The sequence below is a fragment of the Trachypithecus francoisi genome, unplaced genomic scaffold, assembly GCF_009764315.1.
Source record: "Trachypithecus francoisi isolate TF-2019V2 unplaced genomic scaffold, Tfra_2.0 Lachesis_group1, whole genome shotgun sequence".
NCBI classification, from domain to species: Eukaryota; Metazoa; Chordata; class Mammalia; order Primates; family Cercopithecidae; genus Trachypithecus; species Trachypithecus francoisi.
Window position 1 is genome coordinate 5,246,376 of NW_022681454.1, and position 19,286 is coordinate 5,265,661.

The following is a 19,286-nucleotide window of genomic DNA, read 5'->3' on the forward strand; positions in this document are numbered from 1 at the left end:
AGATTTCAAACACAGGGGCACCAGCATCAATCATTCTGACCCTAGGTAAAGAGCTCTCCCTTTCAAGGTGGAGTGTTGATTTCGGCTTTTGTGAATAGACCGTTTGTAACCTCCTTGGAAAGGAGGTCTCAGGCCTGACATTGCTCTCTCCCCAATACAGACAGGCATTGTTCCCTTCAGCAGCAGACCCTCCACCAGCAATATGGAATTTTAGCCTCATCATCCATCATCTCTGAAGCAGGGCAATGACACCTGGGGCACAGGCTCCCTCTGCCCTCACTCATTCACTCACCCACTCACCCAGTCACAGACTCACTCACTCACCTGCTCACTCATTCAGTCATTCACTCACTCACCCAATCATAGACTCACTCACTCACACGCTCACTCATTCACTCAGTCACTCACTCAGTCACTCAATCACAGACTCGCCCAGTCACCCACTCATTCATTCACTCACTCACTCACTCAATCACGGACTCATTCATTCACTCACTCACTCATCCACTGACTCAGTCACAGACTTACTCATTCATTTAACCACTCAGTCACAGACTCACTCACTCACCCACTTACTCATTCACTCACTCACTCACTCACTCACTCACTCACTCATTCACTCATTCACTTACTCAGTCACAGACTCACTCATTCATTTAACCACTCAGTCACAGACTCACTCACTCACCCATTCACTCACTCACTCATTCACTTACTCAGTTACAGACTCACTCATTCATTTAACCACTCAGACTCACTCACTCATTCACTCACTCACTCACTCACTCATTTGCTCAATCACAGACTCACTCATTCACTCACTCAGACACAGACTCATTCACTCACCCACTCACTCATTCACTCACTCACCCACTCATTCACTCAGTCATTCACTAACTCATCCAATCATAGACTCATTCACTCACCCGCTCACTCATTCACTCAGTCACTCACTCAGTCACTCAATCACAGACTCACTCAGTCACTCACTCATCCACTCACTCATTCACTCACTCAATCACAGACTCACTCATTCACTCATTCACTCACTCAGTCACTCACCCACTCACTCATTCACTCACCCACTCACTCAGTCACTCACTGAGTCACTCACTCATTCACTCACTCAGTCACAGACTCACTCACCCAGTCACTCATTCACTCACCCAGTCACAGACTCACTCACTCAGCCACTCACTCATTCACTCAATCACAGACTCACTCAGTCACTCATTCACTAATTACTCACTCACTCACTCACTCACTCATTCAGTGACTCACTCATGCACCCACCCACTCATTCACTCACTCATTCATTCACTCACTCATTCAGTCACTCGCTTACTCATTCATTCACTCTTTCATTCTCTCAGTCACACACTCAGCTATTTACTCGTTTATTTGCTCATTCACTCATTCATTCATTCTCTCACCTACTCATTTATTCACTCACTCATTTATTACTTCACTAACTCACCACTCACTCAGTCACTCATTCATTCCCTCACTCACACTCAGTTATTTACTCACTCATTTACTCACTCAGTTGTTACTCATTCACTCATTCATTCATTACCTCACTAACTCATCACTCACTCAGTCATTTACTCATTCATTTCCTTAGTCACTCACCCTATAAATTCATTCATTTACCATGTTTGTTCCTTTAGTCTTTGCTCTGAGCACTTCCCACAGCCATTTCTCAGTGTACTGGCGAAGGCCCTGGGCTAGACACTGGTGCACAGGTGGCCTGAGGCCTGGTCCCTGCTCCAGGCCCTTCAGTCATGGGTTTTGAAGACTCTCTTAGACTCTGCACTTATAACGTCTCAGATAGAGCCCCACTCCCCGCAGGAAATGACAAGCCTGACACACAGGCCTTCTTGCTTGTCAAGGTCTCCACTGCTTAGAAATGGCAGGCCTGTGAGATGGCCTGGGGCAGCCAGTCCTCAGACAGTGAGTGTTTTGGGGGAGGTGGGAACTGACTTTCACCCCATTTGTGCTGAGGGCAGCTCCAGCGCAAATAGTTCTGTTAAGCCCTGAAAGGTGTGATAACCATGGCTGTAGTGGGGAGACCTCCATCTCTTCCTTCTATGGACAGAGGCCCTGCCACCCCCCTGCCCTACACCAGGCCCTGGAGCTAACAGAGAGGAAAGCTGAGGCTTCCCCTGGGTGAGCGTGGGGCTGAGCAAGGAGGCAGATGCAGGAACACCTGGTGAAGCCCAGGCGGCCAGACCACCCAGTAGAGTGGGTAAGGGCCACAGGCAGAGGTGGACCGAGGTGCAGGGCTGCAGCTTGGGGGCAGCAGGACCTAGAATGTGGGCCCGAGCCTATCCGAGCCTCACTTCCCCGCTGTGACATGAGACCTAGATGCATGCCCGAGCCTCAGTTCTTCCCTGTGACATGAGGGGGACCCTCACGGGCTGCTGTGGGGATGCCATGGAACAGTGCATTCGGAGCCTCCATGCGCTGCCCAGGGGACACTCAGTATTCAAAGCAGGGTGGCTGCGGGGCAGCTGCTGTTATGATTCTATTCTGGGGTGTGGAGAGACTGAGGGCGGGTTGGGTGGGGGGGGAGCAGGCGCCCGAGGCCCTACTCAGAAGGCAGCAGGTATCAGGGCACCTGGAGCTGCTCCCTCCCGCTTGCAGGCCCCTCTAATGAGCTTGCTGTATAGCCTTGCAAAACGTTAATGAGGCAGCTCAGACAGAACACGGGGCTTTGGCAGTTCCCGCTGTCAGTTCAAGGACAAAGAGCTCCTTGGAAATGCTGTCCAAAACAGCATTATTCACCGCTTACAAGGGGAGGGGGGCATCCCCACCGTTGTCACCACGCTCCAGGAGAGATCCCGGGGCCGTAGTGGCCAGTGTCTGCTGTGATTCCCTCGAATAACAGCAGGGAAACTTGGGGGAGGAAACAATTTGATTTGCCTGAGATAATAACATGTTTGAATTATCGCCAGTTTCCCTCCAGGCGCTGTGGGTCGGTTACTTTCTCCGGCTGGAGAGCTGTCCATGAACCAGGCCTGGCCTGGGAGTGAACAGAGCTCTGCCAATTCCCCAGAGCGACCTGGCTCCGATGTCCCACCTCCTGGCTCTGCTCCCCACCTCTGCGAGTGCTTAGGCCCAGGCGTCCCACCGCAGGGCAGCTCTGGCTCCTGACGGTTGACAGCAATGACAAGGCCAGTGATGGATGGCAGTGCTCTGGTTTCCAGGGGAAGAACCGGGCCCTCCTGTGGGGAGCCCGCAGACAGACAGCCGTCGCCTCTCCCCATGAGCCAACGGTGTGTACACCAGCAGTCGGCATTCCAGAGGAAAAAGCCTTCTTTGAGCCTGTGGGGTGGCCAGGACGCCAGTCTCCTGCCACGGTCTGCGTGACATTACAAACGGCCCTTGCCCACTCTGCAGCCAGCAACTTGAACTTCTTAATAATTTTGTCTTTAATTGGAGCTTTGGAAGGGAAGGCTGAGGAGGCAAGAGAGCATATATAGGGCTGATAGCCCGGGTTCCCTCTCCAGCCCTGTGCCTTCGGGACGGGTAGGAAGCCCTTTCCATGTGTTTTTCTGTTGGAGAGACCGGGCTGTGGCCTGTGCAGGAGCCTGTGCAGTGGTCTGTTCCACACGTGGGATAAGAGAAAGGCTAGCACTGTGTGTGTGTGTGTGTGTACACACACAAGAAAGAGGGATGCCGTGGAATCAGCACATGAAGGAGTAGTGTGCGTCTGGAAAGGCAGTGTGACTAGAAGGACGGGCCGTGGCCCCAGCAGGAGAGGCGCAAGCTTGAGCTCTGAGCAGCTGCACTGGCTCCTGGCCCCGCGCTGCCGCCTGCGACCTCGGGCAAGCCCTCCTCTTCCGCAGCCCTCATGGACACATTCCACAGACATTTCTCAAGGAAAGCCGAGTGCCCCCCGTGCCGTGAGGCTGGGGTGCTGCCCAGGTGGCACACTGAGAGGCTCCCCTGAGGATGCACTCGAGAGGCCAGTACCCACCGTCTGAACTCAGAGGGCCCAGTGGCCCTTTGCCTGGGATGGGAGTCCTTCTTTCTCTGGTCTGGCTCCCTGGGGTGGGGGCTTGTCTGGGGTACGACCCCAAACTTATCCTGCTCATGGGCACCGAGCAGGCGCCAGGAAGGGTGACAGGTTGAGCAATGGGAGGGGAGCCCAGGCGTGGATAAACAGGAGAGCAGGGCTGGGGCAGGCCGGGTCAGCACCCACGGGGTCTGTTAGTCAGGGGCTGAGTTGGGGCCTGGGGTTGGGTGGGGAGCATAGAGTGGCGGGCCGGGAACATGTGTACGTCAGCACCTCTCTCCACTGGGGAGGCTGTGAGGCTCGGGGAGGGAACAGCCGTGGCACAGGGCCACATAGCTGGTTTGTGAGCAAAAATGTGGCCTGAGGGACACCAACCGCTGTACACTACCATTTCTGATGCCACCCACTGCAGAGCAGGAAGAACGACTGGGGGGTCCCCTGGGAGGAGGAGGGTATGGGGCTGCAGACAGAGGCAGTGGACGGCGGGGACCCAGGCCCGGGCTGGGGAGGGTCCAGAGGAGGAAAGGGAGCTGCGGGCCCCTGTGGGGCTCCCAAGGATTTGGGGGAAGTGCTCTCACTGGAGCTGCAGGCCCCACGGGTTCGGGGTGGGGCAGTGCTCTCACCAGAACTGCAGGCCCCACAGGTTTGGGGTGGGGCAGTGGTCTCACTGGAGCTGCGGGCCCCACGGGTTCGGGGTAAGTGCTCTCACTGGAGCTGCAGGCCCCACGGGTTCGGGGTGGGGCAGTGCTCTCACCAGAACTGCAGGCCCCACAGGTTTGGGGTGGGGCAGTGGTCTCACTGGAGCTGCGGGCCCCACGGGTTCGGGGTAAGTGCTCTCACTGGAGCTGCGGGCCCCATGGGCTCGGGGTGGGGCAGTGCTCTCACCAGAACACGTGGTCTTTGGTCACTCGCTCTTGCAGAAGTGTCCACTTTTTCCCCAAGTCAGATGACACGTAGAGCTTTAGGGCAAAAAAAGGAGAAACAAAAACTTGGTCAGGACGTCAGGAATAAGCTGCTTCTGAGAGACGGAGATGTCCCTGACAGGGCGGATCCCCCAGGAGAAGTCGGCCTTGTCCAGCGGACACGCGGAGGCACTGTGCTCATGTTGGGGTACAGACCAAACCCCACTGCCTCCAGGAGGAACCATTCCTGTCCCCAGTCCAGCTGGCAGGAGCCGGGAGATGAGGCTCTCCAGGATGAAATCCAGAGGGATCTCACAGAGGAGGTGCGTCTGAGCCTCGAAGCTGGGAGGGACTTTATAATCCTGTGTGAGGACGCGAGGAAGGGCGTTTGAGAGGAAGGAGCCACGTGTCACCAGGGCTGGAGCAGTGAAGGGACGGCAGAACAGGACACAGCAGTGGCCCCGGGCAGGGGTGTGGCATCTGCTGCAGGGGTCAGTGCAGGTGCAGGTGGGCTGGGGCCTGATACCAGGGCCGCCCTCACAGCGTGTGACCAGTGCCACAGCCGAGGGACCTTGCTCAGAAGGGCCCCACTCCTGGGGCTTAATTCTCTGCAGCCGCCGACTTGGACTTCTTAATAATTGTGTCTTTAACTGGAGGTTTGGAAGTGAAGGCTGAGGGGTCAAGAGAGCGTGTGTAGTGCTGATGGCCTGGGCTTCCTCTCCAGCCCTGTGGCCTCGGGATGGGTTCTCAGCTGCCTGTGCCCATGGTCCTATCTCCACACAGTGACCACCACGGTCCTTGTCCCTGGTGAGTGCCAGGGCCAGGCCTGGGCCCAGGAAGGGGCAAGGGTGGGCGCCCTGAGCACTGTCTTGAGGCCAGCCCTGGGGGCCTGGGAGGGTGTCCCTGTGAGCCGGGGAGCACAATATTAAATGGCTCATAAAGAATATGGTGACAGGCCCAGAGAGAGAGAGCACAGGAGAAAGGAAAAGCACTTTACCTGATGGTCAACATTTTTCACTGTGCACTGCACCCCACAAATGACACAGCTGGCCCTGCCCAAAACCACCGGCCAAGACTGGATAAGATGAGGCGCTCAGGGACTCCGTGGTCAGCCAGTGTTTCAGAGAGCCCACACGCGAGGCCGTGGGTGGAGGCAGGGAGCCCTGAGGAGGCCAGGCCTGGGCCCAGCTGGGGGCGGCGGGAGGATGAGCCCACACGCGAGGCCGTGGGTGGAGGCAGGGAGCCCTGAGGAGGCCAGGCCTGGGCCCAGCTGGGGGCGGCGGGAGGATGGAGAGGAGGACAGGGCTTGAGAGAGGCCTGTGCAGGCAGCTCGACAGGTCCTCTGAGGGTGAGCAGAGCAAAGAGGGTGAGAAGGTCCTTGGATCTGTGCCCTGGAACCTGGGAGGAGTGAATGGGGACAGGGGTACTCAGGTCTGTGCCCTAGACCTGGGAGGAGTGGACAGGGCCAGGGATACTCAGGGAGCCTACTCCTAGACCTGGGAGGAGTGAGCAGGGACAGGGGCATCCTCGGGTCAGTGTCCCAGGCCTGGGAGGAGTGAATGGAGCCAGGGGGTCCTTGGGTCAGTGCCCCAGGCCTGGGGAGAAGGGAAGGGGCCAGCTGGTCCTCGGGTTCACAGCCAGGGCTCTGGCCTGGGGATCTCATGTGAGGCAGGACCTTGATCAAGCTATGAGTTTTGGAAATGCCAGGTGAAGTTGCCAGGGCCACGGGCAAGGCCCAGAGCTTCTCCCCTTTCCATGATGGCCCTTGGGAAAGGGCCTCCCCCTCCTTCATGGAAGAGACAGTCCTGGAGGGAGCCGAGATCTGCTCTGGCAGGAGGGAAGCCAGCTCTCCGGCATAGCGGCGTGTGGGGTGGCGAGGACATCTCTATCAGGACGCTCCTCTTGGCCACACCAAGCCCCACCATGCAGGGGGTGGGACTTCATAGCTCCATTCTCCATAGGAGAAACTGGCTATGGGTGCTGGAAATGCTACCCCACATGTGGCATCTTGGAAACTGAGAAAACAGCAGAAGCAGGAAGCCTGTTCTCCGTTCCCTCCCCTTTCTTCCCTGAAACAGCCCCTAAACCGAGGAAGGCATCCCCCGACCTCCTCCCAACCTCTCCCGGAAGACCCTCATGCGACAGGTGTCTTGCTCGAGGCCCAGGGAAGGAATGCCACACCAGGAGGCTGAGAAGACACTGGACACACAGCTTTGCTAAGCCCCACTCCCTTCCCCGCTGCCCCTCATCTGATCACACCCCTTTCCTTCCCATTGCACTTCTCCAGGACCAGCCCCTGTCCATCAAACCTAAGCATAAAGCACGAATGTCCTGTCTCTTTGGGTCTTCATTTTGAACACTCCCATGTCACAGGAGACGTAAATTACATGAATTTGTTGTGCTTCTGTCTGGCTCCTGTCTTTTGCAATGGAGGCCTCAGCCATGAACCTTGAGATGGGTTGGAAAAGATCTTCCTTTTCTCCCTCCACTGGAGCTCAGCGAGCAGGGGTGCTCTCCGAGGTGGTGGTGCTGGGTGTGTAGCTGCCCATGACCATGATGGGCGCCATAGGCAGCTGCCACACTCCAGAGGCCAAGAGCAGGCAGGGTCCTATGTGTCATCTGACACAGGAGAGCCGGGACAGGTCCAGCAGGACAGGCAGGGGCCCAGGGGTCAGGAGCTGTGACTGTGCCGGGGCCACCTGGGCCCTGCAGCCTGGGGTGGCAGCTGCTGTGTGTGCAGTCACTCCTGGTGGACCTGCCTCCCTTGCGTGCTGCTCCAGCCCTTCCAGTGCCTCCTGTGTTCAATTCCCCCGGTGGAAGTTCTGGATGGGCCCCTGGTTTCTTCCCCCACTGACTGGCATCAGGCCAGCATCTGAGGGTTGTGGGGGTTTCGGCAGCCAGAGGAAGCCAGAGGCCATTCCAGGAGGAGGGAACAACCGAACACAGACCCTGCAGCCAGAGGCGCTGAGCACACAGTGGGGCTGGCTTCAGGGTGCCGGCCCCCCATGGTGCCAAGGCCAGTGTCACCAGCAGGCTAGGCTGATGCTGGGGGAGGGGACAGAGCTCTGACTTCATCCCTTAGGGCTGGGGAGTTAGAGAAGGGTTTTAAGCAGGCGGCAAGAGCTTCCCTCCCTGGTGTATGGCAGGGGCACGTGACAGTCATCACTGAAGCACGCCCTGAGAGTGATCCCATGGCCTAAGAAGAATGTGCCTTCCGAATTCCCAGCTAAGGAATCCGGGAGTGGCCAACCCCAAGACTCAGCCCTTACCCATGAGGAACAGGCCCCTCCGCCTCACCCATGAGGAACAGGCCCCGGCCCATCCCTTGGAATGCAGGCCCTGCAGGGGTAGAGTTCCTCTGTTCTGGGCTGGGTGGAGGTTGCTAGGGGAGGGTGCGGAGGGAAAAAGCTACATAAACTGCAAGCTTCTTACAAATGGGAGCAGCTCTCCTGTCCAGCCCACTGCCACCAGACTGTCCCTGCATGTAACTTCCTCCAATCAACCCTGTCTCATTCACTGTTTCTGGGTCTCTCCTGTGGCCTCTTGGGCACAGTGCCATCCCTGCTGGAGGCAACAGGGGCCTGGCACAGCAACTGGGAAACGCCTCTGCTCACTCTGGAGGAGATGAATGGGATGGCAGAGGGGCCTCCTGGAGCCAGTCTGACCTCCTCTTCTCTCTCCAGAGTGGCCAGGACATCTAACAGCAATGCCAGGAAGCCTGGGCTCCCATCCTCACCTGGAACCAGCTACCTGGGCAGGCCTAAACTGGCTGACAATCCTCATCCTCACTCAGAAGGTCGGGATGAATCAACTGGATCATGTGCTTTGGAAGAGTCTAGCCCGTGTCTGACACGCAGTCCATCCACAACATGCGTTTTCCTTTCCCCGTCCTGGACAACAGGAGACTCTGTTCCTTTTCCCTTGCCTCTCCTCCGACTCTGGCTCAGTGTTCATTTGCATTTCAATATGTTTCATCCCTAACTCCCAGGTGAGGAGTGAACACAGACATTGGGGCTGGGCCAGCGATTCTATAACTGATGTCCCCAGTTCATCTTTGATTTGCGTTATGTTTTTGCCAGCTGCCCTTCTGGGGGTAGGGGCTGTATTGGTGCAATACGGCCCACACTGCATTTATCAGGGGGGGATGGACCACGTGGGGTTTAGGGGATCCTTTGCACCCCAGTAGCATCTTACGCTGAAATCCTTGTTATTGAAGCAAAGCTCAGAGCTCACCGTGTTTTGTTGCAGATTCAGGTGTGGGCCAGGAGAGGTCACTGGCCGCCGCACAGGCGTGGCTGATGGAAGAGGCCGGCTAGGCTGGGCTGGGCTGTGCTGGGCTGTGCTGTGCTGGGCTGGGAGGGGAGAGAGGGCTGGACAGGGAAGCGGGGATCCAGGTCTGCGGAGCTGGCATCTGCCTCCGTGTCATGGCCGCTGAGTCAGTTCCTTGCCTCAGTTTCCCCATCTATAAAATGATGCCCCCAGCTGTAGCGTTTCAAAGGGGAGAGTCTGTGAGTCTAGGGTTCTCGGGCTCCAGCAGGCCTGGCTCCGCTAGCACCCACCGTACACAGCGGGAGACCTTGCGTGCATTCCAACGCTGTTCCGAGCCTCAGTTTCACCACTTCTTAAAACGGGAATCGGCCTCCTACTTTGAGGGATGTTGTGGGATCATCCAGGCACGCGGCAAAGCGGTTGCACTTGCCACGCACACGGCACTTTCTGTCGTGATTACTGCCTGATAACAGCCGTAATAGCAGGATCCGCTCCACGTGTGAGCACCAGCCGGGCCCTTTGCCTCTCAAGGCGCCCCCACAACATCGCTAGGACGTAGATGCTTCTAAAAATACCTCGTGCAGACGGAAGATGGAGGCTCGCAGCAATGGAATGATTCGCCCAGGGTCACCCGCTGTCAGACCTGCACTTGAATTATCTGTGGTTTGAACGCACTTCTCTTTATTCCTTCTGTGATCAGGGTCTGTCTAGAATGAATCATTTGAGCACAGCAATTTCCATCACTGGCCCAGGAAGGAAGGAAGGCTCAAGTCAACCACTCCACCCAGATTCTCCGTCTGCATAACGGGCACAACATTCACACTAACAGCGGCCAGGATCAGAGGCCACATCTGCTGGCCCCGAGGGCCGGCACGACTCACTTCTTCTGTGCCACGTGCTCCTTTTCTGTTCCCACGTGTCCTTGTCATGGATGCTATGTTATGAGGAACAAATGAGGAACAATGACATCACGGATGTCACTGCTGCTGCAGACACCGCTGCCACCACTGCTGTTCATCAAAGAAGGATGTGCAGAATCTCAGAAGGGAAACAGGTCATCAAGCCCAACCTGTGCAGCCCTGTCTTTCAGCACAGGCAGGTGTGCCCCCTCTTCCTGGAAGCCCACCTGGGCCTAATCACCCTCTGCTCCTGACCCAGCCTCCAAGCCCAGTGCCCAGGGCCTTTTCCTCTCTGGGTTCTTGGCCTCACCTTCCTGCTGCCATGTTTAACAAGTCACCATGCTTCAGACGCAGTTGTGTACCCTGCACCAGCTGCATGCTGCACCCCTCTCCACCCAGGGCCATGGTCCAGCTGGGCCACACCGTCTCCATGGACCCCTGCTCCCAGCTCTTGGTCCTGCAGCTGCAGAGTACACCTGGTCCTGCCACTCTCCACGCAGACCTTCCAGGAGAGGCGTGGCCTCCACAAAAGCCCACGCCCTCACGTGATTACACAGCGCTCCCGAGGCCGTCGGACCCCCCTCTGGCTGCCATCCTGCTCACTCCCTGCATGCCCCCACCCCAGGCACACTCGGCTCGGGGCTCACTCACACTCGTGGCGCTAATGTGTGCCCAGGGTCCTCTGAGCATCTGCACCTGCTGTGCCCTCTGCCTGGAATGCCTGTCCTCATCCCCAGCCGGTGTTCAAGACGCAGTTTAAAGTCACCCTCTGGATCAGGCATTGCTAAGGCCACTGGCTCAGAGCCCCTGCTCCTTCTATTGCAAAGCCAGGGTTAGAGCTCTGTCTCTGAAGTCAGAGTCTGTGCCTAGGGCCCAGGTGCCAGAGAGGACGGGGCTGCAGTGTCTTTGTCCACCGCACCCTCATGTCCTGGTGCCAGCGCCAGCGCCAGCTGGGACTTGGGGAGGGATCCCCGGGCTTGTCCCCTCATGCTATGCTCAGAACTCTGGTTTTCTGGCCTCCAGCTCCTCAGATCCAGGACATCCTGTGTCTCCTAGTCCACTCCCATCGCTCCCCAGGGCTGCCCTGGTGCCTGTCCCTGGTTTCTAGCCTCTCTTCCTCCACCATGGCAGGCCCAAGCTCACATTCTGGGCTCTCCCACCATGCAGAAGCCAAGCCCCTTGGCAGCCCCCTCACTCCCCGCCTGCCCTCAGTTGACCCAGCAGTTTCTAAAGCATCCCTCATCACCTGCTCTGCACCCCCGTCTTCATCTAGAAAGGAGGCCCTGCAAGGGCAGGGGCTGGTCTGTTTTGTTCCCAGCGGTTGCCCCAGCTCCTGATACCTAGGAGGCCCTCTACAAATACTCCCAGGCAGAGGAAGGCCAGGTCTCAGTTCCGAGGTCGCTGCTGCCTGGGGGCGGCATGAGGCCCACTTTGAGGCTCATGCCACACATCCCCCTTCCAGGATCCTCTCCTGCCCGGAAGTGACTCAGGCCCCATTTCTGCCCTGATGACCCCTGATTCCTTGACACCCTCTCCACGTCACTTCCTCCCTGCACCACCCCCAGCTTAGCAGGGCCCAGCGGGAGCTGGCTCCTGTCTTAACCAGCCCTGCTCCCCCAGCCTCCATGTCTTCCTCCTCCTCCTCTTTGGTCTCAATAAATGTCCTCCCTCCTTCCCACTATCCACCAGGTCCTCCAACCATAATCCCAGAGGTGCCCACCACCCCACCTGTCCCACCACAAGCAGAGCCCTCAGGGGCTGGCACCGCATCCCATCTCAGGCCACCCCACTTCCCCACCCCACCTCGGCTGCTCCTGCCTCCCCCAGTCTCCCATCTCGGAAACTTCGGCAATGAGACACTATGCAAGCAACCGCAGTGAAGCTCAAATGCTCAAGCTGCCAATGAGCTGGTCCTGTAGCAGCAAGGCTTTGCCACGGTTCACGCTTCAGAGCCGAGATGAACACACCTGGAGCACTCATGCAGGGCTGCCCATGACAGGGTCCCCGCGGATGAGCAGATCAGAAGAACCAGCCGAGGGCTGAGCCCACTGCAAGACTGGCCAGGATGTTGCCCAAGGAACCACGGCCAGGAGACTGCGGGTGTGAAAAGTAGCAAACCCTGGGTGGCTGGTGACCCCCCTGCCCTCCTCGTCCACATCAGAACTGGATCTTCCTCACACAGCCTTTATTCTCTTACCAACAGTGGATGAATTCCTGAGCTCACCTTGAAAACTGCAGACCCCACCACTGTCGCAAGTGCAGTTGCAGCAAATGTCCCCTCCCTCCCTCTTCCCCGCAGCTGGAGAAAAGCAGACAGGGCCCTGTATCATGGAACTGTCCCGGCAAAGGTGCCTCCACGGCATCTTCAGGGATGAAGGCTGCGCCCGTGACCCTGACCGTGAGCGATGAGAAAGGCGGCTGTCTGTGTGGTTGTCCGGCAATATTTTGCGTTCCGGGTACCACGAGTGAAATCATCTCTCTCTTCAACAAGCCTGGGAGTTCGCTTTGCTAGGCCACCCTCCTTTGCCGCCACCCGCTTGGAGAAAGCACCCACGATTGCTAAATTGTCTTAAAGAAAGAGGTTGAGAGTCTGTCTTGCTCAGCCCATCAAACCCCAGCTAACCCCACTCCCACGGTTGCCCGAGTCCAGCCATTTGGAATGGGGGCCCCTTCCCCAGCCTCCTCCCACCCGGGCTTTGGCTCTATTGAACTACGCACTGTGATCTAAATCTGCTTTTTCGCTCTCTCACCTCCAGGCCTTTGTGTAAACCATGCCCTCTGCCTGGAACATCCCTACTTTCCTCTCATCGCCTGACTACCTCCTGTTTTTCAGGGCAGCCTCATTCCCAGTTCCACATCTCTGCAGGTAAGAGTCTGGGTCACCCGGCCTGACAGCCGAGGCCCTGAGTGATTGCCCTGGGCCCTGTTTCCAGCAAACCCCCTCTGGTGTAGCGTAAGTCACACTCCCCCGACAGGATGCACCCCGATCCCAAAACACACATGTGCCTCCTGCCCTGGGCTTTTGTCCAGGATGTTCTCTTCACACGGGATACTGTATTAGCCGACGCGGGCTTCCATAACCACATACCCCAGAGGGTGCGGCTTAAACCACAGAAACAGATTCGCACACCGTTCTGAGGCCAGAAGTCCAAGATCAAGGTACCGGCAGGGTTGGTTTCTCCCTCCTCGGCTTGCAAACGCCACCTTCTCCCTCGTCTTTGTGTGGTCTTCCCTCTGCCTGTCTTTTTTTTGGTGTCGTTTTTGAGTTTTTGAAACAGAGCCTTGCTCCGTCACCCAGGCTGGAATGCAGTGGTGCAACTGTATCTCTCTGCAGCCCTGAAACTCCTGGGCTCCATCAATCTTCCTGCCTGGGAGTATCGGTGTGCGACACCACTCCCGGCTGTCTGTGTCCTGATCTCTTCTTATAAGGATACCAGTCAAATGGATTGGAGCCCACCCTAATAGTCTAATGTTTACTTAAGGGCCCTATCTCCGAATATGGCCACATTCTTTCGTACCAGGGGTTAGAACTTCAACACAGGAATTTTGGGGGACACAATCCAGCCGTATGGAGGCACACCTTTCACCCCCACCCCTGAAGTCCTCCCAGTCCAGTTCCAGCTCCAGCTCAGCTGCCTGCCTCTTGGGGGCGCTGTCCCCAGCCTGCCGGCCCCGTGTGCACTGTGGGGAGCTCATGCTTGCATAGCTGTTTGCTGACTTCCTTGCGTCCTGGGCGTTTATCTCCTCTCCTCTGCTAAGCCGCTCACAGCTCGCGGGCACACACCTGCCTCGCTCACCTGAGGCCCCAGTGGTAGCCCCGAATCCATGGCTGCCGGGTGTACAAAGCCCATTTGCTGACTGAAAGATCACGTTTGACTCTAGGGCAGGGGCTGGTAAATGCGCTCTGTAAAGGGCCAGGTAGTAAATATTTTCAGCCATGGGGGACCGTGTGGTCTCTGTAGCAACCACTCACCATGGCCTGGGGAGCAGGAAGGCAGCCAGAGACAGTGGTACACAGAGATGGTGAGCCATACACCCTGGAGCAGGTGTCAGCAAACCACGGGCTGTCGCCTGGGTTTGTAAATGGAGCTTCACTGGCACACAGCTGTGGTAAGAAGCCATCACCTTGCCTATTCAGAAAGGACTTTTTAAAGAAAGTGTTCATCCCCTGGAACATAAGCTTCGTGAGGGCAAGGAGTCTTTACTAAGCTTGTGGAGCAGTGCCTGCATGCAGTATGTGTTCAATAAATACCTGCAGCTCCAGCCATTTGTTGTACTTCTTTTTCTGTCTGGGCCTCAGTGAGAGAGGCTGGAAGCAGCTGTGGCCTTTCATGGAGCCAGGCACTGAGCTGTGCTTGTTGAATGCCACCTCACTTCACACTCAGACATACACACACGAACACATACACACATGTACACACACACATGCAGGTACACATTCACAAACACACCCATAAGGTGGCAGTTTTCCCTTTTGACACATGAATTGAAGCTCAGAGAGGTTAGGTAAGTTACTCAAGGTAACACAGCACTCCCTTATGTCAGCAATTCCCATCTCACAGACTTGAGCTCACAGGACTGTACCAGGGGCTGAGGAGTCACCCCTGCCTTCAAGAAGGATGGCTGGTCAGCTCCAGCCCTTTCTCCGTGTCATCTGAGTGACTCAGGCCAGGCACCCTTCTATCTCATGGCTCAATTTACCCCTCTGCAAATCGGGAAGGCACTGCTCATACCCACAGTCAATACATGCATAAAAAGCGAGTCATTACCATGGGTTCCTGTGAGCAAGGCAATAAAGCCTCCACATTAATGGATGGCATTATCATTGTCATCATTGCCTCATGCGCTTGCGTTTATGACACCTGCCTTGGAGCTTTATGAAGCCTTTCAAACTCACTCTCCTGGGAGGCACTTTTACTATCCACCGTCAATTGCTGCAGAAATAGAACATGTCTGCTTAAGAAAAGACAAACACCAGCAAATAAACAAGAAAAAACACATCTGGGACAGCCCAGTCACCGCAGCTGAAACCTGCATGGGTACATCCTGTGGAAGGGTGAATTTCATCCCTCCACACCTCAGAAAGCAGTGGAGGCGGTAAGCGAGGACACGCCTCCTACTCTCATATAAAGATAAAGAGATAAAAAGTCAGAGTGAAGCAGGACAGGAGGGAGGGAAAGGGGCAGCTTGAGGGCCCAGGAAGGGCACACAGAAGAGTGTGCCAGTGTCTCCCATGGTTTCTGGAGGTGCTTTGAGTCTGCCCTGGACTGTTAGTGGGAGTTGGACGTGATTGGTGGCACTCAACATGCTTTCTTTTTTTTTTTTTTTTTGAGACGGATTCTGGCTCTGTCGCCCAGGCTGGAGTGCAGTGGCCGGATCTCAGCTCACTGCAAGCTCTGCCTCCTGGGTTTACGACATTCTCCTGCCTCAGCCTCCTGAGTAGCTGGGACTACAGGCGCCTGCCACTGCGCCTGGCTAATTTTTTGTATTTTTAGTAGAGATGGGGTTTCACCGTGGTCTCGATCTCCTGACCTTGTGATCCTCCCACCTTGGCCTCCCAAAGTGCTGGGATTACAGGCGTGAGCCACCGCACCCAGCAACATGCTTTCATCCCTCACTCCAGGGTGCCTTGTTGCACTGCAGAGGCCTGAAAGTCGCAGCCCAGCATTGCGTGGACTCCCTTGCAGCTAGATTTCTGGGTCAGCTGGGTGCACTCGTGCTACGTTTGGAAGGTGAATGTGAGGCAGAGGCTTTTTCCTGCCCCAGTGGGTCGTGTCTGCTGCCAGCAAGGTCAAAGGACATGCTGCTATGTCCACCCTCCAGCTCTGGAGGGTGGAGAGGTGGTGGTGGTGAAGGCAGCAACTGGACTCCACATTCTGGTATCCAGTCACTGGCTTCGTGGAAGTTACTAGGTGCAGGCTGTAGCAATGGCAACATCAGCTGCACCAATCACATGTTTTTGAGCTTGATAAGTCTGGGAGGTTCTGGTCCCCACCTTCCTGACAGGCGGAGGTAGAAGCTTCCTGGTGGGTCTACACCACAGGCTTTCAGGAGGCATCCTGGGGAGGGGGGTCCAGTCTAAAACCCCCTCCCTATCTCCCAATAATTTAGAAAGCACTGATCCCTCCTGTTAAATCCCTTTTCTGCTTACATATCCAGAGGGGAATATTGTTCCTGCCCTGAGCCCCAGCAGATGAAAATTCTTAGAGCAAAATGAACACATGCAGAGTGAGGGCTTCTCATTGCTGAGAGAATTGTTCTGTTACTCAAGAGATGCCCAATCTCCTCCCTGTTCTGAAGTCTGAGGTCAGAGTGAGCCATCAATGTGGTGTCGAAGCTTGTAGCTCTGCTGGGCAGCTCATGAACCTGCTGATATTCACAGCAGCCAATGCGAAGGCTGCACCTCTGTTCACTCCATATTAGGGCTCTCCTCACACCCACTGCCAGCACTTTCTACTATTTCTTTAATATGGATCAATGCAAACACTGCTTTACTTAAGGCTGGGGGACTGTGACGGTTTTTCTTTTTCTTGTCATAGGTGATCATCTTTATTGCTCTGAAGATGTATTTAAAAATAAAGATACATTCTGATCCATTCTTTAAGACCCTGTTTGAACATTCCTCCTCCAGGAAGTCTTCCCTGATTGCCTACCCAAAGGTGTCTTCTCTGCCTTACTAAGTTTCTGAAAGGCAATCCTGGGCTCAGATCAATTTCTCACAGTGCTGGGAAGCAGAAGTGCTTGACGGGGAATAAAATTCAAGAAAACATAAAAGTGAGTTTATGCTTTTAGAAGTAAGTGCCCAGGGTTCTGCTTCGGCAAGCAGGTCTGAGGACCAAGTGCAGAGGAAACAGGCTGGTCAGTTTCATGTCAGCAGCCCCCAGGAAGCTGGCATGGGAAGGGACTGCTGGGCTCTCACGTCCTACCAATCCCAAGGACCTACTGCAGTCGGCTGAGCCTTGGAAGAAATGCATACTATGCTGTCACCCAGGAAGGCTGTCCAGGCTCCAAGTAAAGTAGCCTCAGAGTGACCCAAATCATAAGGAGGATAAGGGAAGCATCGTAAAGTCATGGAACAGGGCACACTGAGGGTAGGTGGATAGGTGTTTTCTGGAGGCAGGGCTGGCATCTGGGAAGGAAGGGGTAGGGAAGGAAAGGGAGGCAAGCCTTTGGCTTTGCACAAATCTGCAACCCTTGGAATGGAGCAATTGTGTCCACTCGATTGACTCTGAGCTTGGCATGTGACTTGCTTTGGCCGATGCTGTGTGAGCAGATGTGTGTTCCAGGTCAGAGCTGTTACGCTAAAGCTGCTCATGTGGTTTGCTCTGCAACCCCTGGAGCCTCTGCCCCCCATCATGAGAATAGCCTGCTCTCAGCATAAGAGTCCTATGGGGACGTGAACTCCACCATTAACCAGGAGCCTCATATAGCCAATCCCAGCAAAGCCCAGCAGAGCCACCGGGCAACCCACAGAGCCCCAGGAAGAAGAAATAATGCTTGTTTCTGTAAGCCATTGAGGCTTGGGGCTATGTATTACTCAGTATGATTGTTGCAGATACCTGCCTAACACACCAGATGTGTTGGAGTCAAGGCTGGTGTTGTTCCACCACACCACCCTACTTCTTGGGAATTAGAGCTTTGAAAAACTGCATCGCCCCTCAAAAACTAAAGCCCTGTTGTCATTGTTATTAATTTACTCAAATTCCTCATTCCTTTTACAACTGCAACTAAGCCTTTTTCTTCCCCTTTTCTTTCCTTATCATCACAGAAAAGAACCAAAGCAAATAACTGAGATTTCAGCTCCATTAATTTTTCAGGGCACCATAAATTAAAGAGCAATTGCAATGCAGTCAATTTCTGCGGGAAAATAAGTCTCCTTGATTGTGCTTTAGTCTAATTACATGGAAGGCTAAGTAGTGCTATTAATACCCAGAAACACAAGCTATCACCAAGGAAGATGCCAGGAGCAAAGAGGCAGCCCAGGAGGCTGAGACATGCAGGGACGCCAGTCAGGGAAGACCAGACCTTGGCAAGGAGGCCAGGTCCTGTCGACAGCCATGGCAAAGGACAGCCAGGAATTTCCTTTTGGAGGTCCCTGACCTGGACAGTCCCTGTTGGTAGAAATTTATCATTCATTCATCTAACCAACAGTCTGCCATCCATCCATCACCCATCCATCCACCATCCACCCATCCATCCACCATCCATCCTTCCATCTATCATCTATCCATCCACCCATCTATCTGTCCACCCATCTGTCTACCCATCCATCCATCACCCATCTGTCCACCATCCACCCATCCATCCACCATCCATCCATCCATCCGTCCATCCATCATCTATCCATCCACCCATCTATCTGTCCACCCATCCGTCTACCCATCCATCACCCATCCATCCACCATCCACCCATCCATCCACCATCCATCCATACATCCATCCATCAACTATCTATCCACCCATCTATCTGCCCACCCATCCGTCTACCCATCCATCACCCATCCGTCCACCATCCACCCATCAATCCACCATCCATCCATACATCCATCCATCAACTATCTATCCACCCATCTATCTGTCCACCCATCCATCTGTCCACCTATCCATCCATCCCCATCCATCCACCCACCCACCTTTCCATCCATTCATTCCCATCCACCCATCCACCCATCCATCCATCCACTCATCCATCCATCCATCCTTCCATCATCCATTCATCCATCATCCATCCATCTATCCACCCACCATCCATCATCAATACATCCATTCATCCACCCACCATCCATCCATCCATCCATCCCCATCCACCCATCCATCCATCCATCCATCATCCATTTATCTATCCATCATCTACCTACCCACCCACCCATCCATCTATCCATCTATCCATACCCATCCATCCATTTATCCATTCATCCATCCATCCCCATCCATTCATTTATCCATCCATCCATCCATCCACCCATCATCTATACATCTATTCATCCATTCATTCATCTGTCCATCCCTCCACCCATCCATCCACCCACCCATCCTCGATCTGTCCATCCAACTAATATTTTCAGCCAGGCAGGCACTTTAGATTAAAATGGTGAAAAAGACCAGACACCTTCCCTGCCCTCAAGGAGCTTACCCCAAGTGTATGTATTGGGTGTAGGCAATAACCAAATGATTGCACAAATATATAGTTACCTG

At 55.2% G+C, this 19,286-nt stretch overlaps 1 protein-coding gene across 5 annotated transcripts in view; it reads right to left on the bottom strand.

Moving 5' to 3' along the window:
• SORCS2 (sortilin related VPS10 domain containing receptor 2) overlaps positions 1-19,286 on the bottom strand; it is a 552,142-nt gene that overhangs the window by 82,598 nt on the left and 450,258 nt on the right. For all 5 annotated transcript variants that reach the window (XM_033213659.1, XM_033213661.1, XM_033213658.1 and 2 more), the window contains exon 5: positions 4,907-4,980. In XM_033213659.1, coding sequence (XP_033069550.1) covers positions 4,907-4,980 — 74 coding nt within the window. The remainder of the gene's footprint in view (positions 1-4,906; positions 4,981-19,286) is intronic.